The sequence below is a fragment of the Octopus sinensis genome, linkage group LG26 (genome assembly GCF_006345805.1).
Source record: "Octopus sinensis linkage group LG26, ASM634580v1, whole genome shotgun sequence".
NCBI lineage: Eukaryota > Metazoa > Mollusca > Cephalopoda > Octopoda > Octopodidae > Octopus > Octopus sinensis.
Genome location: NC_043022.1, coordinates 3,033,601 through 3,057,243, shown reverse-complemented (window position 1 = coordinate 3,057,243; position 23,643 = coordinate 3,033,601). Strand labels below are relative to the sequence as shown.

At 39.3% G+C, this 23,643-nt stretch overlaps 1 protein-coding gene and 1 pseudogene across 1 annotated transcript in view; both read right to left on the bottom strand.

Annotated features, from left to right (window-relative positions):
* LOC115224766 (serine/threonine-protein kinase TAO1) overlaps window positions 1-23,643 on the bottom strand; it is a 141,252-nt gene that overhangs the window by 7,281 nt on the left and 110,328 nt on the right. Inside the window, exons 3-8 of the mRNA XM_029795674.2 lie at window positions 15,556-15,627; window positions 14,751-14,852; window positions 13,050-13,095; window positions 5,254-5,403; window positions 2,585-2,737; window positions 871-1,046 (exon numbers count right to left, since the gene is read on the bottom strand). Coding sequence (XP_029651534.1) covers window positions 871-1,046; window positions 2,585-2,737; window positions 5,254-5,403; window positions 13,050-13,095; window positions 14,751-14,852; window positions 15,556-15,627 — 699 coding nt within the window. The remainder of the gene's footprint in view (window positions 1-870; window positions 1,047-2,584; window positions 2,738-5,253; window positions 5,404-13,049; window positions 13,096-14,750; window positions 14,853-15,555; window positions 15,628-23,643) is intronic.
* Window positions 17,186-17,304, bottom strand: LOC115224935 (annotated as a pseudogene).

Genomic DNA, 23,643 nt, shown 5'->3' with positions numbered 1-23,643 from the left:
GCATGGTAAATTCTATTGTCTCGACCACTGTCGAACAATGATGATGATGATGATGTGTTGAGAGGAATTCTTTAGGGTTTGACTAATTCACCCCTGGAAACATACATTTCATTCATCATCCTTAAATAACTCTTATTCATGGACTACCTGACCTGCAAAAAATTCTAACTGGGCCCCACCTGCAAGGTTCTATATCATTTATCTTGTATCGTGCACACATGGTTGAGATGCATGTGCCTGGTGTACCCCAATCGGAAAGGTAGCTATGATGAATATTTTGGGCTTCATATATTTCTACCCCAGTATCACTTTGCTGGAATGTGCTGCTCTCTCACTCAAAAATAATTTTTTCTATTATAGGAATAAGGCCTGAAATTTTGAGGGGAGAGGTTATTCAATTACACTGACCTCAGTGCTCAACTGGTACTTATTTTATTGACTTCAAACGGCAAAATTTTACCTCAGTCTATCCCATCTGTCTCCTCTTGCTCTGCTTAGTCTATATATATATATATATAAATAAATGAAAGAATGGAGTTGAACAAATATTTTAACAAAATTCCTTTACTCTCAACACATGTCGAATTTTCCATATTAGGATAATTCATTCACCTACTTATATATATATATATATATATATATTAGTTATAATTGGGGATGGTCATATTTTGCCCAATTAACACACGCACTATATATTTGTCTTCACTTCATTATTGTCATTATTTTAGTTTCTTTGTCAAAGTTCTTTTTATCACACATCCTGTGACCTCTTCAGCGACTCTCCACTCCATGTGTCTTCTCTTGCTCTGCTTATTCATAGTTTAAAAAAAAAGAACATACAGAAAAAAAAAATGAAAGCATCCAACTTACAAACAATAACTTCTGGGCACTTGGCCGATCTGCCGGACATTTGGCAAGACAGGAATCAACAAAGTCGTGAAAACTTTCAGACCAGTCACCAGGAGACAGGGTGGGAGAATCATTCTGTGCAATGTGATACAAGGCACTCATTGCGTTCATATTAAACAATGGAGGTTTTCTTTCAGCTGAAACGAAAGCAAAAAAAAAATTAATTAATATTAAACACAAGCAAATAAGTTCAACATTAAAAAAAAAATCCTTTCGTTACCATATTTGTTGAGATGTTCTGTGTTTCTTTCAATTAATTTTAAATATAACAAAGAATTTAGTAAAATAACTTAGTTATCATTAAGCTAGTGTTAGGAACATAAATTGTGACTAAGGTTTGCTGGAAGAACTTATGAAACCAAGACATTTGTACTACAGAACCAGAGGTGGTTTCAGCCCAGTTGGTATCAAAACGGTTTATTTACAGTTTTGTTTCACATAGTTGTTTGACTTGTTAGAAATAGCAGCCAAATCTTGTGCAAATTGAAGTTGACTGACTGTCTTTAACTGTTTTCTTACCATATTTCTGTTGAGATGCTCTGTGTTTCTTTCAATTTGTTTTAAATATAGCAAAGAATTTAGTAAAATAACTTAGTTATCATTAAGCTATTGTTAGGAACATAAATTGTGACTAAGGTTTGGTGGAAGATTTTAATTCAGAACTTATGAAACCAAGACATTTGTACTACTGAGCCAGAGGCAGTTTCAGCCAGGTTGGTATCAAAAGGGTTAAATAATAATTTAAAAATTTTTTTAAAGTGAAGGTACATAGCCAAGTAGTTAAGCTTGAGTTTGTAATTGTAAGATAGTAGGTTCAATTCCAAGACCAGACAGAGTATTTCATTTTGTGCTGCTTTCAGTCTACTCAAGAGAAAATGCTGGTGGATTGATTTTGACCAAATTGTTTTCTCCCTGTTGTGGTGGCCTTTTAAGTGTCCCTTTTCTGGTCTCTTGGATACCACTTTGTAACTGCATTGGTCCACCTATTGTCTGTGAACCTGCAGGTGGATCAGATTGCACCGCGGTGGCAGAGCAAGATCCAAGTGACCAGAGGCTGTTAAGGGTCTCAGGTGCCAATAAGCTTCCAAGGAACCAGCGAACAACCCTTGCTATGTACTAACAACTGCAGGTCTTTGGCAGGGAGAACCAGAATGACCCATCTGATGGAAGAGAAAAAGAAAATGCAATACTCTCTCTTTACTCTTTTACTTGTTTCAGTCATTTGACTGCGGCCATGCTGGAGCATCGCCTTTAATCGAGCAACTCAACCCCAGGACTTATTCATTGTAAGCCCAGTACTTATTCTATCGGTCTCTTTTGCCGAGCCGCTAAGTGACGGGGACATAAACATACCAGCATCGGTTGTCAAGCAATGTTGGGGGTACAAACACAGACACACACATGCATATATATATATATATATATATATATATATATACATATATACGATGGGCTTCTTTCAGTTTCCGTCTACCAAATCCACTCACAAGGCTTTGGTCGGTCTGAGGCTATGGTAGAAGACACTTGCCCAAGGTGCCATGCAGTGGGACTGAACCCGGAACCATGTGGTTGGTAAACAAGCTACTTACCACACAGCCACTCCTGCCTGTATATATATAAAGAAAAACCAAAACAAAAACTCCGAGGAGTGAGTTTTATAATCGTTTGCCGTTACCTAATTCAATACAAGTAATTCCTAAAGACCAAATATCGGCGGTTCCTTCATACTGCCCTTCATCCATAGCTAAAATAACTTCAGGTGCCATCCAGTATGGTGTACCAACAAAGGAGTTAGCAGGAGATGTCATAGAAGCTGAACCGAAATCAGCTGAAACGAAAAAAAAAAAATTAATTAAATAAAATAAAATAAACAAATAAATAAATAGATTGAGATTAAGTAATTAAAAAAGATATCATTAAATTTAGAAGAATTGAATAAAAAAAAAATTATTAAACAACAAAACAGACAGCAAAAAAATTATCTGGGCATTGTTAACAATCATCTGGTATACAGTAAAAGAAAATAACTGTAGTAGTAGTAGTAGGAGGAGGAGGAGGGAATTGGCTAGTTGATTACAGCTGACCTCAGTAGGATCTGAACTCAGGACATAAAGAGCCGAAGAAATGCTGCTAAGCATTTTGTCCAAGGCAATAATGAGTCTGCTGGGGCTCACTACTTGAATAATAATTCTTGTCTTCTAATGGGCACAAGGCCTGAAATTTCTTTTAGAGGAGGGGGGGCGAGAAATGCTCAACTGGTACATATTTTAATGACCCCCCCCCCCAAACAGATAAAAGGCAAAGTCAATCGCAGCAGAATTTGGACTCAGAATGTAAAGACAGACAAAACGTCGCTCGGCATTTTGTCCAGTAGCTAACAATTCTGCCAGCTTGCCATCTTAGCAATAATAATAATCCTTTCTACTAAAGGTACAAGGCCTGAAATTTTAGGGGGGAGCGGGGACTAGTCGATTACATCAACCCCAGAATGTCACTGGTACTTAATTTATCGGTGAGCTGGCAGAAACGTTAGCATACCGGGCGAAATGCTTAGCGGTATTTCGTCTGCCGCTACGTTCTGAGTTCAAATTCCGCCGAGGTGAACTTTGCCTTTCATCCTTTCGGGGTCGATTAAATAAGTACCAGTTACGCACTGGGGTCGATATAATTGACTTAATCCGTTTGTCTGTCTTTGTTTGTCCTCTCTGTGTTTAGCCCCTTGTGGGTAGTAAAGAAATAGGTACTTAATTTATCGACCCCGAAAGGATGAAAGGCAAAGTTGACCTCAGTGGAATTTGAACTCAGAACATAAAGATGGATGAAATGCTGATGAGCATTTTACCCGGCGTGCTAGTGTTTCTGCCAGCTCGAATAATGATAATAATACTCCTTTCTACTAAAGGCAGAAGGCCTGAAAATTTGGGGGAGATGGGACTAGTCGATCACACCGACCCCAGTGTTTCACTGGTACTTAGTTTATTGACCCCAAAAGATGAAAGGCAAAGTCAGCCTCAGCAGAATTTGAACTGAGAACGTAAGGACAGGCGAAATACTGCTAAGCATCTCATCATAGCCATGTGTTGAGAGGGATTCTTTGGGGTTTGAATAATTCACCTCTGGAAACATGGGTGGTTCTTTCAACATCCTTAAACAACCCTTATTCAGGGACCTTTTGAGCGGGATGGACTACTCAACCTGAAGAAAATTCTAACTGGGCCCCACCTGCAAGGTCATGCGCTGTTTACCTTGATATGAGATCACCATGTCGCACACATATGGTTGTGATGCATGTGCCTGGTGTACCCTTATCAGACGGGTAGTCATGATGGGTATACTGGGCTTCGTATATTTTACCCCAGTGTCACTTTGATGGCATGAACTACTCTCTCACTCAATAATAATAATAACAATACTCTTTTACTTGATTCAGTCATTTGACTGTGGCCATGCTGGAGCACCGCCTTTTTTAGTCAAGCAAATCGACCCCAGGACTTATTCTTTGTAAGCCTAGTGCTTATTCTATCAGTCTCTTTTGCTGAACCGCTAAGTTACAGGGACCTAAACACACCAACATCGGTTGTCAAGCGATGTTTGGGGGACAAACACAGACACACACACATACATATACATATACATATATATATATATATATATATATATATATACATGTATACGACGGGCTTCTTTCAGTTTCCATCTACCAAATCCACTCACAAGGCTTTGGTCGGCCCGAAGCTATAGTAGAAAACACTTGCCCAAGGTGCCACGCAGTGACAGCCACTTCTACGCCTATAATAATAATAATAATAATAACTGTATCTAACATAGGAACAAGGCCTGGAAATTTGAAGGAGAGGTGAGTTTGCCAGGATGAAAGTAGTCATTTTAATGTTTAGGAGGCAAATCTTCAACAGAGAATGGTTGAAGGCCTTTTATTGAAATATTAGGATGGTTCCTTCCATGGCAAACTAACAGACTTCAATTATGTGTCCCTGCTAATGCCGTACACTGGAATTTTCCTTCATTTGTACTGATTATGTCCAATCATGTAAGTTGTTAAACCTACTTTTTACCATCTCTACTCTTTTACTCTTTTACTTGTTTCAGTCATTTGACTGCGGCCATACTGGAGCACCGCCTTTAATCGAGCAACTCGACCCTGGGACTTATTCGTCGGAAACATAAGAGAAGAGCACTTCGTCGGAAACATAGGAGAAGTAAAGATCCAGAGAAGGGAAGACAGAGGGGGAAAAAATCACCAACGGTACACACGAGGTCACATATACTGCATATTTCATTAGACACCAAATGTGGTAGAAGATATAATAAAAACAAGATACTCACCCAGTTTTACTAGGCCATTTTCTCTGAGAAGAATATTACCAGCTTTAATATCTCTGTGGATTTTGCCTTGGCTATGCAAATAGTGCATCCCTTCCAAAGCATCATGGCATATGGCTGATATCTCCACTTGTTTTAAAGGTTTCTTGTGCACTGAAAGAGATTATGGAGGGGGTCACAGGTAAGAAATTAAATCAAAAATACAGTCTGATATATTTGCATTACGTTACCACCCACTTAGTAGTTCTCACCTGTGTATCTAACCCAGTGCTTTTCAAACTTTTTGCTGGAGCGAAACCCCAAGGAAACATTCCACTGGCTCGGGGAACCCCTGTGCAATAATTTAATAGTCTTATGCACACATATCTGCACAGGAAAATTAAAAATTACTGCCAATTTTAGCAGTTTTGTAACTTCTTGCGGAACCCTAAGGTTCCGCGGAACCCTGGTTGAAAACTACTGATCTAACCAATACACTGACTATTCAAACCTTTTTGTGCATTTTCCACAGCCTCTAAATTCAGTCATCACCAAGCAGTTCCAGACACCAACTCTTATTCCTCGAACCATTGACCCCTGCCCGTTCTACTTCAACCAACTGAATCCTAGGACCTTAGGTTATGTCCTACATCTTCCATACAATTAGCTCTACAATACTACTGTCCCTTGTGACTCACTCACAAAATAAATAAAAAAATGGTGCTCTACCAGTTACAACAACAGGGGTTCCAGTTCATCTGACCAATGGAACAGCCTGCTTGCGAAATTAATGTGTGAGTGTCTCTGGACACTCCACGAACAGTTAATGTGGTTCTCAGAGAGATTCAGCAGGACACAGAACGTGACAAGGAATTACAGGAAGAACTCATTTTTGCCAATTAAATGGACTGGAGCAATGCAAGATAAAGTGTCTTGCTCAAGGACACAAAATACTGCAAGGAATCGAACTCACATCGGTTGTCAAGCGATGGTGTGGGGACAAACAGACAGACATATAAACAATGGGCTTCTTTCAGTTTCCGTCTACCAAATCCACTCACAAGGCTTTGGTCAGCCCGACGCTATAATAGAAGACACTTGCCCAGCATGCCACCCAGTGGGACTGAACCTGGAACCACGCGGTTGGGAAGCAAGCTTCTTACCACACAGCCACACCAGCGCTGGATATTACATTAATTACTCTTTTACTCTTTTACTTGTTTCAGTCATTTGACCGCGGTCATGCTGGAGCACCGCCTTTAATCGAGCAACTCGACCCCGGGACTTGTTCTTTGTAAGCCCAATACTTATTCTATCGGTCTCTTTTGCCGAACCGCTAAGTGACGGGGACATAAACACACCAGCATCGGTTGTAAAGCAATGCTAGGGGGACAAACACAGACACACATACATATATATATATATATACATATATACGACGGGCTTCTTCCAGTTTCCGTCTACCAAATCCACTCACAAGGCTTTGGTCGGCCCGAGGCTATAGTAGAAGACACTTGCCCAAGGTGCCACGCGGTGGGACTGAACCCGGAACCATGTGGTTCGTAAGCAAGCTACTTACCACACAGCCACTCCTGCGCCTAATAACTATTTTTTCCCTCATTTTACAAGGAAAACAAACTGAAGTTCCTTGCCAAGGAAACCAAAGCCAGACACTAAAAGCTGAAAGCCTAAACTTATTTCATCTAACATCATTCCGTTTTTTTTTTTTTTGTCTGCCTCTCCATGTCGTTATGATGTAAACTAAAATGTAGACCTAACCAGTAATTAGAAAGACGTCTTTTGATATGAATGCTTAATAACAATGTTAATTAACTTCTGCATTCATTATGTTAACGTTTCAGACCTGCAAACCCGTCGATATATAAAAATAAGATGTTCAATATAAACCAAAGTTAGTTCCAGCTGGCATTAGTTCAGGCAGCTCGTTAACTAAACGATGTAATGTGGTTGGCTCTGAATGGTCACACAGAATATTATCAAAGTGGTTCCAGTAGTGGCCATCATGTCTTGTCCTGAGGTCAGTAAACACAGAGCTACAGGATTACACTATCCAAATGTCCTTCTTTTAAAAGTCAGTCCAATAGGATTTGAAGGAAATTTGGCTACTATTTTTAGCAATTGCGGTATAGTCCTGAATGGACACACGGAATATTATGAAAGGTGTTCCAGGAGTGGCCATCATGTCTTGTCCTGAGGTCAGTAAACACAGAGCTACATGATTACACTATCCAACATGTCCTTCTTTTAAAAGTCAGTCCAATGGGATTTGAAGGAAATTTGGCTACTATTTTTAGCAATTGCGGTATAGTCCTGAATGGACACACGGAATACTATGAAAGGTGTTCCAGTAGTGACCATCATGTCTTGTCCTGAGGTCAGTAAACACAGAGCTACATGATTACACTATCCAACATGTCCTTCTTTTAAAAGTCAGTCCAATGGGATTTGAAGGAAATTTGGCTACTATTTTTAGCAATTGCGGTATAGTCCTGAATGGACACACGGAATACTATGAAAGGTGTTCCAGTAGTGGCCATCATGTCTTGTCCTGAGGTCAGTAAACACAGAGCTACAGGATTACACTATCCAACATGTCCTTCTTTTAAAAGTCAGTCCAATAGGATTTGAAGGAAATTTGGCTACTATTTTTAGCAATTGCGGTATAGTCCTGAATGGACACACGGAATATTATGAAAGGTGTTCCAGGAGTGGCCATCATGTCTTGTCCTGAGGTCAGTAAACACAGAGCTACATGATTACACTATCCAACATGTCCTTTTAAAAGTCAGTCCAATGGGATTTGAAGGAAATTTGGCTACTATTTTTAGCAATTGCGGTATAGTCCTGAATGGACACACGGAATACTATGAAAGGTGTTCCAGTAGTGACCATCATGTCTTGTCCTGAGGTCAGTAAACACAGAGCTACATGATTACACTATCCAACATGTCCTTCTTTTAAAAGTCAGTCCAATGGGATTTGAAGGAAATTTGGCTACTATTTTTAGCAATTGCAGTATAGTCCTGAATGGACACACGGAATACTATGAAAGGTGTTCCAGTAGTGACCATCATGTCTTGTCCTGAGGTCAGTAAACACAGAGCTACATGATTACACTATCCAACATGTCCTTCTTTTAAAAGTCAGTCCAATAGGATTTGAAGGAAATTTGGCTACTATTTTTAGCAATTGCGGTATAGTCCTGAATGGACACACGGAATATTATGAAAGGTGTTCCAGGAGTGGCCATCATGTCTTGTCCTGAGGTCAGTAAACACAGAGCTACATGATTACACTATCCAACATGTCCTTCTTTTAAAAGTCAGTCCAATGGGATTTGAAGGAAATTTGGCTACTATTTTTAGCAATTGCGGTATAGTCCTGAATGGACACACGGAATACTATGAAAGGTGTTCCAGTAGTGACCATCATGTCTTGTCCTGAGGTCAGTAAACACAGAGCTACATGATTACACTATCCAACATGTCCTTCTTTTAAAAGTCAGTCCAATAGGATTTGAAGGAAATTTGGCTACTATTTTTAGCAATTGCGGTATAGTCCTGAATGGACACACGGAATATTATGAAAGGTGTTCCAGGAGTGGCCATCATGTCTTGTCCTGAGGTCAGTAAACACAGAGCTACATGATTACACTATCCAACATGTCCTTCTTTTAAAAGTCAGTCCAATGGGATTTGAAGGAAATTTGGCTACTATTTTTAGCAATTGCGGTATAGTCCTGAATGGACACACGGAATACTATGAAAGGTGTTCCAGTAGTGACCATCATGTCTTGTCCTGAGGTCAGTAAACACAGAGCTACATGATTACACTATCCAACATGTCCTTCTTTTAAAAGTCAGTCCAATGGGATTTGAAGGAAATTTGGCTACTATTTTTAGCAATTGCGGTATAGTCCTGAATGGACACACGGAATACTATGAAAGGTGTTCCAGTAGTGGCCATCATGTCTTGTCCTGAGGTCAGTAAACACAGAGCTACATGATTACACTATCCAACATGTCCTTCTTTTAAAAGTCAGTCCAATGGATTTGAAGGAAATTTGGCTACTATTTTTAGCAATTGCGGTATAGTCCTGAATGGACACACGGAATATTATGAAAGGTGTTCCAGTAGTGGCCATCATGTCTTGTCCTGAGGTCAGTAAACACAGAGCTACATGATTACACTATCCAACATGTCCTTTTAAAAGTCAGTCCAATGGGATTTGAAGGAAATTTGGCTACTATTTTTAGCAATTGCGGTATAGTCCTGAATGGACACACGGAATACTATGAAAGGTGTTCCAGTAGTGACCATCATGTCTTGTCCTGAGGTCAGTAAACACAGAGCTACATGATTACACTATCCAACATGTCCTTCTTTTAAAAGTCAGTCCAATGGGATTTGAAGGAAATTTGGCTACTATTTTTAGCAATTGCGGTATAGTCCTGAATGGACACACGGAATACTATGAAAGGTGTTCCAGTAGTGACCATCATGTCTTGTCCTGAGGTCAGTAAACACAGAGCTACATGATTACACTATCCAACATGTCCTTCTTTTAAAAGTCAGTCCAATAGGATTTGAAGGAAATTTGGCTACTATTTTTAGCAATTGCGGTATAGTCCTGAATGGACACACGGAATATTATGAAAGGTGTTCCAGTAGTGGCCATCATGTCTTGTCCTGAGGTCAGTAAACACAGAGCTACATGATTACACTATCCAACATGTCCTTCTTTTAAAAGTCAGTCCAATGGGATTTGAAGGAAATTTGGCTACTATTTTTAGCAATTGCGGTATAGTCCTGAATGGACACACGGAATACTATGAAAGGTGTTCCAGTAGTGACCATCATGTCTTGTCCTGAGGTCAGTAAACACAGAGCTACATGATTACACTATCCAACATGTCCTTCTTTTAAAAGTCAGTCCAATGGGATTTGAAGGAAATTTGGCTACTATTTTTAGCAATTGCGGTATAGTCCTGAATGGACACACGGAATACTATGAAAGGTGTTCCAGTAGTGACCATCATGTCTTGTCCTGAGGTCAGTAAACACAGAGCTACATGATTACACTATCCAACATGTCCTTCTTTTAAAAGTCAGTCAAATGGGATTTGAAGGAAATTTGGTTACTATTTTTAGCAATTGCGGTATAGTCCTGAATGGACACACGGAATACTATGAAAGGTGTTCCAGTAGTGACCATCATGTCTTGTCCTGAGGTCAGTAAACACAGAGCTACATGATTACACTATCCAACATGTCCTTCTTTTAAAAGTCAGTCCAATAGGATTTGAAGGAAATTTGGCTACTATTTTTAGCAATTGCGGTATAGTCCTGAATGGACACACGGAATATTATGAAAGATGTTCCAGGAGTGGCCATCATGTCTTGTCCTGAGGTCAGTAAACACAGAGCTACATGATTACACTATCCAACATGTCCTTCTTTTAAAAGTCAGTCCAATGGGATTTGAAGGAAATTTGGCTACTATTTTTAGCAATTGCGGTATAGTCCTGAATGGACACACGGAATACTATGAAAGGTGTTCCAGTAGTGACCATCATGTCTTGTCCTGAGGTCAGTAAACACAGAGCTACATGATTACACTATCCAACATGTCCTTTTAAAAGTCAGTCCAATAGGATTTGAAGGAAATTTGGCTACTATTTTTAGCAATTGCGGTATAGTCCTGAATGGACACACGGAATATTATGAAAGGTGTTCCAGGAGTGGCCATCATGTCTTGTCCTGAGGTCAGTAAACACAGAGCTACATGATTACACTATCCAACATGTCCTTCTTTAAAAGTCAGTCCAATGGGATTTGAAGGAAATTTGGCTACTATTTTTAGCAATTGCGGTATAGTCCTGAATGGACACACGGAATACTATGAAAGGTGTTCCAGTAGTGACCATCATGTCTTGTCCTGAGGTCAGTAAACACAGAGCTACATGATTACACTATCCAACATGTCCTTCTTTTAAAAGTCAGTCCAATGGGATTTGAAGGAAATTTGGCTACTATTTTTAGCAATTGCGGTATAGTCCTGAATGGACACACGGAATACTATGAAAGGTGTTCCAGTAGTGACCATCATGTCTTGTCCTGAGGTCAGTAAACACAGAGCTACATGATTACACTATCCAACATGTCCTTCTTTTAAAAGTCAGTCCAATGGGATTTGAAGGAAATTTGGCTACTATTTTTAGCAATTGCGGTATAGTCCTGAATGGACACACGGAATACTATGAAAGGTGTTCCAGTAGTGACCATCATGTTTTGTCCTGAGGTCAGTAAACATAGAGCTACATGATTACACTATCCAACATGTCCTTCTTTTAAAAGTCAGTCCAATGGGATTTGAAGGAAATTTGGCTACTATTTTTAGCAATTGCGGTATAGTCCTGAATGGACACACGGTATATTATGAAAGGTGTTCCAAGAGTGACCATCATGTATTGTCCTGAGGTTACAGTAAACACAAAACTACAGGATTACACTACCCAACAAGTCATTCTTTCAAAAGATGGTTAACAGAATTTGAGGCAAATTTGGCTACTATTTTAAGCAGTTCAAGCAATTGTGTGGAACAGTGTTTTCCCCATACTAGGATGCTAGGAATATCATCATCATCATCATTTTCATTTAGCGTCCGCTTTCCATGCAAGCATGGGTTGGACGGTTCAACTGGGGTCTGGGAAGCCAGAAGGCTGCACCAGGCCCAGTCTGATCTGGCAGTGTTTCTACGGCTCCTAACGCCAACCACTCCGTGAGTGTAGTGGGTGCTTTTTATGTGCCACCTGCACAGGTGCCAGACGGGGCTGGCAAACGGCCACGGACGGATGGTACTTTTTACGTGCCACCAGCACGGGGGCAAAGAAACAAATCCCAATTTAACTTCTCTGCGTTTCCATACCAACACAAAATGGAGGTGGGGGGGAGGGTTCAGAGGCCAACTCAACATTTGCCAACAAAGACTCAGGGGTGGCTGCATGGTAAAGAAGAATGAAGAATCGCATATCTCAAAAACTTGTTTATTAGGGTATTGTTTTCATTAGATTCACATTAAATTCCAATCTGACACGTGTTTCTGCTGCATGAGTGTACCCCAATGTTCTTTGGTGTAGCATTTCGGTGCATTTAGTTGGTTCGTTTGCGGTAAATATTCCCCCAAGGTAGACATCCCTATGCAGTTTTGTTCAAGGTTTTACCCCTGCTTCACCTGAAGCAAACTGAGGAATACATTGTCAAACAGACCTTTTCAAAGCATATTCTAGTCTAATCGTTTATCTCAAACAATTCTATATGTTCCCTACCACGGTTAGCCAGAACCCAGAATGCTAATAAGATATCTGCCCGGATTCAAAATCTTTATTTCTTTAAAGTTATATCATACAATATACCGTACTTTAACGTATAAAGAAACCCCGAATTTTTAGGGCTTAAAATTTGGAAAAAAAAGAGGGATTCAAATTTGGGAAAAAAGTCAGGGGTTATAATACTATCCACGTATAAGAAACTCCCATATTTTTTAACCTAATTTTTGACAATAAAGGGTTCCTTATACACATTAAAATACGGTTATATCACTCTCAGATGTTTGTGCTGAACAATAAACTAGGAAAATGTTTAAAGCAATGAAAAAATACTTCTTTTTTTTTTTGATGGGGTATAAATACAAATCAACATTTTAAAAGGTGAAGAAATTCAACAGTCACCCACCCACCCACTTCTGCCCTCCTACCTTGGTTAGCTCAACATTACAAACAGCCAAGTTCCTTATTTACCTTCAATTATGTCTGCTGCAGAACCAAGACAGTACTCCATGACAAGCTGAGGGAGAGAGAATGAAAAAAAACACAAGAACTATAAGAATTTCAAAATTCACAGCAAATTTAAATACTAAATGTTTCGATTAGATTAAATCCAGCTAAATCAACCCTCACCTCACAATCATCACCCTCATCTTGCATATACAAAAATCTTCATCATTTAACATCTATTTTCTATGATGGCATGGTTGGATAATTTGTATGTGTGTACAGTATGTATGTATATATCTCTTTTACTATTAACACTGAATCTGTTGCTATAATTTTTTTTAATAAGCATGTTGGCTCTTTGCGACACCAGTGCCTCAACAAACCCTGATAGTCTGTGTATCCTTGACAGGAAGAGGTTGCTATGCCTGCATTGGATGTCTATTGTGGACATGGCCAAGGAAGAGCAAAATCACTCCATCTGGCAGCTCTGACAGCCACAGCAAACGGATGTTGCCTGTCAAACAATATAAACACAAGTGCTTCTACACACCACAAGTCCATAAGAGAGGTCCTCTCGGAGTAAATGACGCAGTATATTGTGTTCTAGCACAACATCCACTGTAAGTGGGAGATATTTCCTTTCATTATTTATATTGTTTTTGTCACTGTTAACTTTATGTACGTACATAATCTCTCGTGGAAGCGCCATCCAACCAAAATGCAAATATATGGGAAACTACCACCTGTGTCATCTCTTGTGAAAGGTAGGAGAGTCCAGTTTGCTGGACATTGTTGTAGAGCTGAAAAAGAGGTAATTTCTACTCTTCTCCTCTGGAAGCCATCTACTCGCAATACCAGAGGGTGCACACTCTCCTACCCTGATGTAATCTCCAGGGATACAGGCATCCAGCAACAGGACCTCCATAATGCCATGATGGACCGTGAAGTCTGGCGTAGCATGGTAAATTCCATTGTCTCGACCACGGTCGAACAATGATGATGATTATGTACGTATATATATACATATTCAGGAGTTCATGAATAACTCCTGAACATGTATATATGAAAGGAAATGCTTGGTATCCCGTTGAGAGAGCACATAAGTAGCAAGATCATCAGAAAGAAGTCCGGCGTGAGAGATGTCATCGCAGAGTATACACGCAGCAAGTATAGATGAGCTGGACACGTCGCCCGGCTCACCGATAATCGGTGGACGCACGCAGTTGTCGAGTGATACCCGCGTGAGCGGAAAAGACCACCCGGAAGACCTCCACGACGGTGGAGTTACGATTTCAGGAGTGAAAGCAGTTTGGCCAGTGTTGAGTGCACAACATGGTTCTGACATTATGGAAACAGAAGATATTTAACCCTTTAGTATTTAAACCAGCCATATCCGGCAAAATTTTAATTCATCTGTTTTATGTTCAAACTGACCAGATCTGGTCTCTCACACCTACCCTACAATGTTATTCTACATTAAGTAATTACACCATCAAGATCTTAAAGATTTGAAAAAATGCATGATTAATTCAAATCAATGGGAATCAATAAGCATTATGTTTGATAGAATAATCTGAACACTAAAGGGTTAAAACAGTTTAATTATTTTTCATTACTTACTTTTGTTTCGCTTTTTAGGGTGAGAGGTATTTTTTCCCTAAATTTCTAAATCATATCTAATTGTCTCTCAAATAAAACGATAAAAGAAAAAATAAAGAAACTTACCCATGTCGTATGCTCCCTCAAATAGCACCCTTTAAAATCTATAATATTTCTATGCTTCAAGTCCCGCAGGAATTTCACTTCTTTTACTATGTCTTGCCATTTCTAAAAAACAACAGAAAGTGAAATCAATTCAAAAAGAAAAAAAGTTAAAACATCAAAGAGGACAAAAAGAAAGTGAAGAAGTTGGAGATATTTTTCTGGATTTGCTAATTAGAAATGAATGAGATGAAAATTATATCGCAATATGATTTTTCTCATTAGCAATACTGATTAGCAAACCGTTTTAGACAGATCGGCATTTAATTCTTCCCCAAATAATATATAGGTGCAGGCACCTCCTCATCTGCTGTGACCAGGTGGTATGTGACTGACAAACACGAAACCTCGTCAACCCAGCTGGATCCTCAGTGAAGAGAGCGCAATAAGCAGGGCCTAAGACCCTGGTATTTTTCTTATTTCTTTATTCCTCACAAGAGGCCAAACATAGAGGGGATAAACAAGGACAGAGAAAGGTATTAAGTCGATTATATCGACCCCAGTGCGTAACTGGTACTTAATTTATCGACCCCGAAAGGATGAAAGGTAAAGTCGACCTCGGCGGAATTTGAACTCACAACGTAACGGCAGACAAAATACCGCTAAGCATTTCGCCCGGCGTGCTAACGTTTCTGCCAGCTCGTTGCCTTTTTCTTTAAATATATACAATTTTCAAATTGATAAAAAGCCACCTGGAACCTGTAATTACGCAGGACTGGATCAAGTAACAAGAAAGAATATGAACAAAATATTAAAACTTGTGACTCACCTCTGCAGAACTTTTTCCACTGAAAGACATCTTTTTAATGGCAACAATCTCCTTTGTGATAAGGTTTTTAGCCTGAAGAATAAAGAGAAAAAAGACACTAATAAGCAAATAATGCCTGGCAGGTGGGTGTGGGATGAAGAATTAAGCAGGACATATGTCAACAAAAAAATGGTTCCTATCAATATTTCACCATTCCATAATCATATTTCGGATGGCGTTCACTGCCTGTCTCGATTACTTTTTAAAATGATCAAAACTTTAGAAAGGAGGATTTCAATAAAATAACTTTTTTCCCTTATTACACTGTTTGACTGGAATATCTTTATATATAAAAGTGAAGTTTTTATATGTGTGTCTGTCTCCTACGATTTAGATTCCTAACTACTCCCACATTTTGCGGTGCAGTTTAACCAAAACCGGGTATCTTATAGTCGTGATTCATATCGAGCCCTTCTGGGTATTAGCGTGCGTCTACGATGAGTCTACGATTTAAAAAAAAATTTACCATCATTTTTTCCCATTTTAATGCATTTTTTCGCTATTATATAAGGGAAGTAACTCTCTAAAAATGTCTACGATGAGTCAACGATTAAAAAAAAATTTACCATAATTTTTTTTCCATTTTTAATGCATTTTTTGGCTATAACTCTCTAAAAATGCTTATATAGTTATTTCCCTTACAAACTCGAGCAATGCCGGGTGATACGGCTAGTATGAAATAAAAATGATCAAAACTATAGAAAGGAGGATTTCAATAAAATAACTTTTTTCCCTTATTACACTGTTTGACTGGAATATACTATGATAAAAAAGGATGCGACCGACATCATTGCCATCATCATCTTCATCATCATCACCACTGTTGTCATCACAATCATTGCCATCATTCTGACATCCATTTTTTAATACTTAGCTGGGTTTTACAGAATTCGCAGAGGCAAGTTTTCCACAGCTCCAGGCCCAACCTGCACCTAAGCTTCTCTTCAATTACACAAACACTTTAACCCTCTCAACATTCAGATTTTTTCTATCAAATGCAATGCTTATTCATTCACATGGCTTTGAAATTTAACCGTGCATTATCTCAGAGCTTCCAAGATTTCAATGATGTGATTGTTTATTTTTAAAATGACATTGTAGGGTAGGTGCGAGAAGCCAGATAAGCCTTATCTGGCTGGTTTGGAAATAAAACAGGACGAATCTGGCCAGTTTAAATGTTAAGGGGGCAGAGGTAAAGAATACGCACACCACCCTAAACCTTAACCCCAAGCCTTAAACACTAGGTGTGCGTATTCTTTATCATTGCCCTTAAGGGTTTAACTTAGAAGCTTCATCATAATCATCATCAACGTTTAACGTCCGTTTTCCGCACTAGCACGGGTTGAACGGTTCGACCGGGGTCTGGGGAGCCAGGGGCTGCTCCAGGCTCCAGTCTGATCTGGTAGTGTTTCTACAGCTGGATGCCCTTCCTAACGCCAACCACTCCGCGAGTGTAGTGGGTGCTTTTTACGTGCCACCTGCACAGGTGCCAGAGGGGTCTGGCATCGGCCACGATTGGTTGGTGCTTTTTATGTGCCACCAGCACAGAAGCCAGTCGAGGTGGTGCTGGCATCGGCCAAACAATGTGCTATGCTTACAGCACCTAGGTTTCCCAAGCGGTCACCCATCTAAGTACTGACTAGGCTTGACGTTGCTTAACTTCGGTGATCAGACGAGAACCGCTGCTTTCAACGTGATATGGCCATGAAAACAAAGGGCAGCCTCTGATTTAAATTATCAGAAAAAGTTTTTTTAAAAATTAAGATTTCTAAGATGCTCATTAAAAACAAATAAAAATATTTACCAAAAACAACAACAAAATCACAAGTTTGATGCACCACAAGAGAGAGAGAGATTGCAGTATTCAAAAAAGTGAACATCTGCAGTGTTTTCTTTCTTCTTTTTCAGGCAGCATCTTTGTTTTCAAACATTGGTTGAATCTATTCAAATTCTAAGACTGACAAGTAATTTTGATCCGAGACCATGTCTGGGAACTAAAACACTTGCTCCTTGGAAGAGGGGCATTACAGCCATTAACCCTAACCCTAACTAGTTGATTTACATCAACCTAGGTGAACAACTGGTACTTATTTTATAAAACCCTGAAAAGATGAAAGATGAAGTCTACCTTGGTGAAATTTGAACACAGAACATTAAGCCAAAAGAAACACCATGAAGCATTTTGTCTGACACACTAATGATTCTACCAGCTTCACTGCCTGCTCGTGAAATTAATGTGCAAGTGGCTGAGTACTCCACAGAATGTGACAGAGCCTGGCCCTTTGAAGTACAGGTACAACCCATTTTTACCAGCTGAGTGGACTGGAGCAACAAGAAATAAAGAACACAACATACTACTGGAAATTGAACCCATGAACTTACGCTCACGAGCCAAATACACTAACCACTAAGCCACGTGCCTTCACTTGTGATCAGGACCGTGGGGTCGGAGTCAGTAAAACTATATTGACTCTGACTCACAATACCTTTATTCTTTAATATAAACATAGAGGCCTACTCAGAGTACAAGCGTATGCATATGCTTTATGAGATATGCAGACCATAATCACTTGGGTGCCGAGAGTAGAGGAGTCAGAGGTGTCGAGAGTAGAGGGGTCGGAGGTGCCGAGAGTAGAGGAGTCGGAGGTGCCGAGAGTAGAGGAGTCGGAGGTGCCGAGAGTAGAGGGGTCGGAGGTGCCGAGAGTAGAGGAGTCGGAGGTGCCGAGAGTAGAGGAGTCGGAGGTGCCGAGAGTAGAGGAGTCGGAGGTGCCGAGAGTAGAGGAGTCGGAGGTGCCGAGAGTAGAGGAGTTGGAGGTGCCGAGAGTAGAGGAGTCGGAGGTGCCGAGAGTAGAGGGGTCGGAGGTGCCGAGAGTAGATGGGTCGGAGGAGCCGAGAGTAGAGGAGTCGGAGGTGCCGAGAGTAGAGGAGTCGGAGGTGCCGAGAGTAGAGGAGTCGGAGGTGCCGAGAGTAGAGGAGTCAGAGTCAAAGTTTTTTGTTTCGACTCCAGAGCCCTGCTTGTAATAATATGTTATATTGGGTGCCGCAATATTTTGTCAAACTTAGAACCGGACACCAATGACATTTCTTTAATTGAATAAAAATGCATTCAGTTATTGAAAACTACATTTTCAACACTCATATATCTACAAAATATTTCATCACCTTTTTTTTTTGTCTCTCCAAAACCCTTCCCTACATCAGCAAAATATTTCAACAAGGATACCCCCCCCACACACACACACACACACCTTCACACAGACACAGAAAACAAATAACACTTTTTAATGCAACTTCATTACTTTCAATTAATTATGATAAAGAGAAAACAAAAAACAAAAAACAAAAAAAAAACTACATATTCATATTTTTTTGAGAATTTAACATATTTGCACTTTAAAATAATTTATGACAATAAAGTGTGTGTGTGTGTGAGGGGGAGAAGGATGGAGAGAGAGAGACAGACAGATCTTAGAAAATGTCACCAAATCTATTTGCTTAAAAAAATTTTTTTTTTTTTTTGCATGTGCTCTAGTTTGGTTTCCATGGTGTTAAACAATTGAGGGATGATAACATGCTAGCTATTTTCCCCAAAAAAAAAAAGGTATTGTACTTATTGCTCACAAACAATTGAACTGATGGAATGTAAGAATTAAGCAATTTACACTGGATTTACATTATAATTAACAATATGTCTTTTAATTGCTGGTCATGATAAAGAGATCGTGTGGGAAGCAGAAGGCTGTCAGATGACAAGTAGAGAGCGAGTGTATGGGTGGTAGTATGCCAAGTAAAATGAACGTGAAAGAGATGATGAAATATTCATCACACTGCACTACTGTCTGGCGAGCAAGGAGAGCGAGAGGATCGAAATGAAGGTGGGTGTTGGAGTAGAGGGGTGGACTTCATATTGCAGGATCAGAAACAGGGACAATTTTAATAAACTGGAAACTAACAATGAATAACAAAGAAATGTTTATGAGACTTGCTTCTGCTACAAAATATTATGATAAAAGAAGCACTTCTAAAATAACGATAATTACATGTCTTGGTCTTTGAATGTTCGGTTAATAATAGTGTTATCTTTTTCGAAACATCATCATCGTTTAGTGTCCGTTTTCCATGCTGGCATGGGTTGGATGGTTCAACTGGGGTCTGGGAAGCCAGAAGGCTGCACCAGGCCCAGTCTGATCTGGCAATGTTTTTATGGTTGGATGCCCTTCCTAACGCCAACCACTCCGTGAGTGTAGTGGGTGCTTTTACATGCCACCGGCACAGGTGCCAGACGAGGCTGGCAAACGGCCATGATCGGATGGTGCTTTTTACGTGCCACCAGCACAGGTGCCAGACGAGGCTGGCAAACGCCGTGATCGGATGGTGCTTTTTACGTGCCACCAGCACGGGGGCCAGGCAAGGCTGGCAAACAGCCACTATCAGATGGTGCATTTTACGCGCCACCGGCACGGGAGCCAGGCAAGGCTGGCAACGGCCACGATCGGATGGTGCTTTTTACGTGCCACCAACACGAGGCCAGTTGGGGCGGCGCTGGCAACGGCCACGTTTGGATGGTTCTCTTACGTACCACCAGCACTGGTATCACAGCTGCAATTTCCATTTTTTTTTATAAAATATTTATAACCATCATAAAATTGTTCAATGGACTAATAAAGTAACAAAAATAGTAAGTAAAAAACTTTGTTTCAATCACTAGACAACAGCCATGCTAGGGTCCCACCTTGAAGGGTCTTAGTCTAATCAATCTGCTGAACTGCTAAGTTACAGGGCTGTAAAAACACCAACACTGGTTGTCAAGCAGTGGTGGGGGACAAACACACACACACTGTATATATATACGACAGGCTTCTTTTAGTTTCCATCTACCAAATCCACTCACATGGATTTGATTGTCCCGAGGTTACGGTAGAAGACACTTGCCCAAGATGCCACACAGATTGAACCCAAAACCACATGGTTGGAAAGCAAACTTCTTACCACACAGCCACACCTGTACTTATAATTATACTTATTGTGGATACCACAAATTCTATCTTAGCAACTCAACTTCCATATTTTCCCCACCCCCAACTAAAACCAAGAGACCACTGCTACATACATACATACATACACGTACGTATGTACATACATACATACATACATACACATACATACACATACATACATACATACATACATACACGTACGTATGTACATACATACATACACGTACGTATGTACATACATACATACATACACGTACGTATGTACATACATACATATATATATATATATACATACATACACATACATACATAGATACACATACACACACACATACATACATACACACATACATAAATACACACACACACATACATAAATACACACACACATACATACATACATACATACATACATATGCTATATGGTAGTGGTTCCTATATGACTGTCATCTTATTGAGTTTTAGTATTTTATCACCAGCCAGTCAGCCAACAAACCAACCAAGAATCCGGGTTCTATAAACACACACACACACACACACACACACACACACACACAGAGTAAGCAATGCAACTCATAGAGAATATTGATTTTAAAAAGGTACAATCTTCCGTGAAGACAGAATGGAGCCAGGTAATATAGAATATGACTAATACATATATTATTGATCTGAGGAAGAGAGAGAAAGAGAGATGAAAGAATAAAGTGACCCTGGTGAGGAAGTGATCTCCCAATTGAGAGATGGAAGATAAAGTACTTCAGATCATTCAGTATGGTGCACAGTCAAGGACATTATTGCTTGTTTTTGTGTTTGTCTAGCCTTAAGGATATATATTTATATGGAATAACAACATGAGAGTGTATGACATTCATGCCTCTCTCAAAGACATTAGAAAATGGAAGCAAAACGGGGTTGACTCAATGTGGATTGTTCTGATATTAATGAGGCCCTGCATCTAGTCCAGACAATACTGACAACTGACAGAAGGCCAAGGTGCAAGGCGAAATTTTTTATAGCAGTGGGTCTGGATGAAGAGGAGACAGTATGGTTTTAATGAGGCAGGAAATAGAACATTCAGGAATCACAGTCTAAGACTGTTGAAATTGATAGGGGCAGTGTATGGTTTTAACCTTTTTAAGTCAGTGTCCACGGGCATATGGCATAGTGGTTAAGATTGCAGGCTACTAACCCCAAGATTCCGAGTTTGATTCCAGGCAGTGACCTGAATAAGAATAATATCGAAAAATACCTCAGGAATGAGAACCCAGGTTCGAAATTTTCCCAAGACAACTGATGAAGGCTGGAGGGTATATCAGCCAAAACAGTGTGTTAACAACAAAGATGAGGACAAATATCCGTCGAATGTAAATAATGTATTAGGTTCTAGGTTCAATATTACTTCATGGCATCTTGGGTAAATGTCAATTACTAGAGCCTTGGGGCAAAACTGAGCAGACAAAAAAAAAACAAGCTTATTGGGTGGATTCTATATACAATTCAAATGGTATGGCCTTATCACAAGGAGGCAATGACAAATGACTGAGACCTTTCGCAAATATGTTGTGCTTGAGAAGAAGACCCACCAAGCCACGTGAAATTGTAGTAGTGGCAGATACTGGTGTCACACATCTGGCGGCTGTGCCAGTGGCACATAAAAGCACAAATGGTTGACTTTAGAAGGGCATGCAGCTGTAGAAACCATGCCAAACCAGATGAGTCTGGCACCAGCCCCGGTAACCGTCCAACCCCATTGTTGAACGGCAGAGATTTACCAGAACATGAAGTGGAGGTTTCCTATTGTAAACTGGGAGAACAAAGCTATTTTTGTTTGTTGTAAGCTGATCCAGAGAGTCAAGGTAATAAATGCTCCACTGTGTAAAGACCTCCAAAAATAAAAGCTAGGTGCGTGCATATATATATATATATATATATACACACATACAGGGTGGCCAAAAAGTAGGTTTACAGTTATCACATAGGTACTTCAAATTTCTTTTAAAACATTTCATTACATTTAAATTCCTATCTTACAATTAACTAAATTAGAATAGAATAATGGTTTCCTATTTTTTTTATAATTAAGATCAAAACTGTTAATATATGAATGCAAAAGAGATTGTTGAATAACTGTAAACCTACTTTTGGGCCACCCTGTGTGTGTAAATATATATAAATATATATATATTATATTAAATTAGAGATAAAACCACTATTAGGCAAATCAAACAGTGAAAATCATAAGTCAATACATAGAAATAAAATTAATTAATAAAATATATATATATTTTATTAATTAATTTTATTTCTATGTATTGACTTATGATTTTCACTGTTTGATTTGCCTAATAGTGGTTTTATCTCTAATTTAATATAATATATATATATTTATACTATAAAATTAGATTTAATCCTAAATCTAATTTTTCCCTGTAAGTTTGGATTTACTCCCTAATATTATTATTATAAATATATATATATATACACACACATACATGCAAGTATTAGAACATATACTTTTGTGTGTGTGTTTAATATGTATGTATATATCTGTAGGTTTAAGTACATACATGATATTTTTGCATATATACATATACATAAACATATATATATGTATATACAGGCATAGCATATATAGCCACAAATAGCAAATGTCAAAGACTTCCATTTTCCTTGAATGTCAAGCTAAATACACCTTGTTTGTTGTTGCCTCACCTGTCTGCCTTTTTTGTATAATTTTGAACAATATATGCATACATACATGCACACAGGTATGGTGTATGTATATATAGGTACAGTAAGTATATACAGTGTGTGTGTGTGTGTGTGTGTGTGTGTGTGTAAGTATTGTGTACATAGACATTGATATAGTAAGTACACATACAATAGCATACAGGTATAGTGTGTGTGTGTGTGTATCTTATCTTTTACTTGTTTCAGCCATTAGACTGCGGCCATACTGGGGCATCACCTTGAATTTACAGTCAAGTATATCGACCCAGTACTTTTTTGTTTTTTTTTAAGCCTGATACTTATTCTATCGATCTCTTTTACC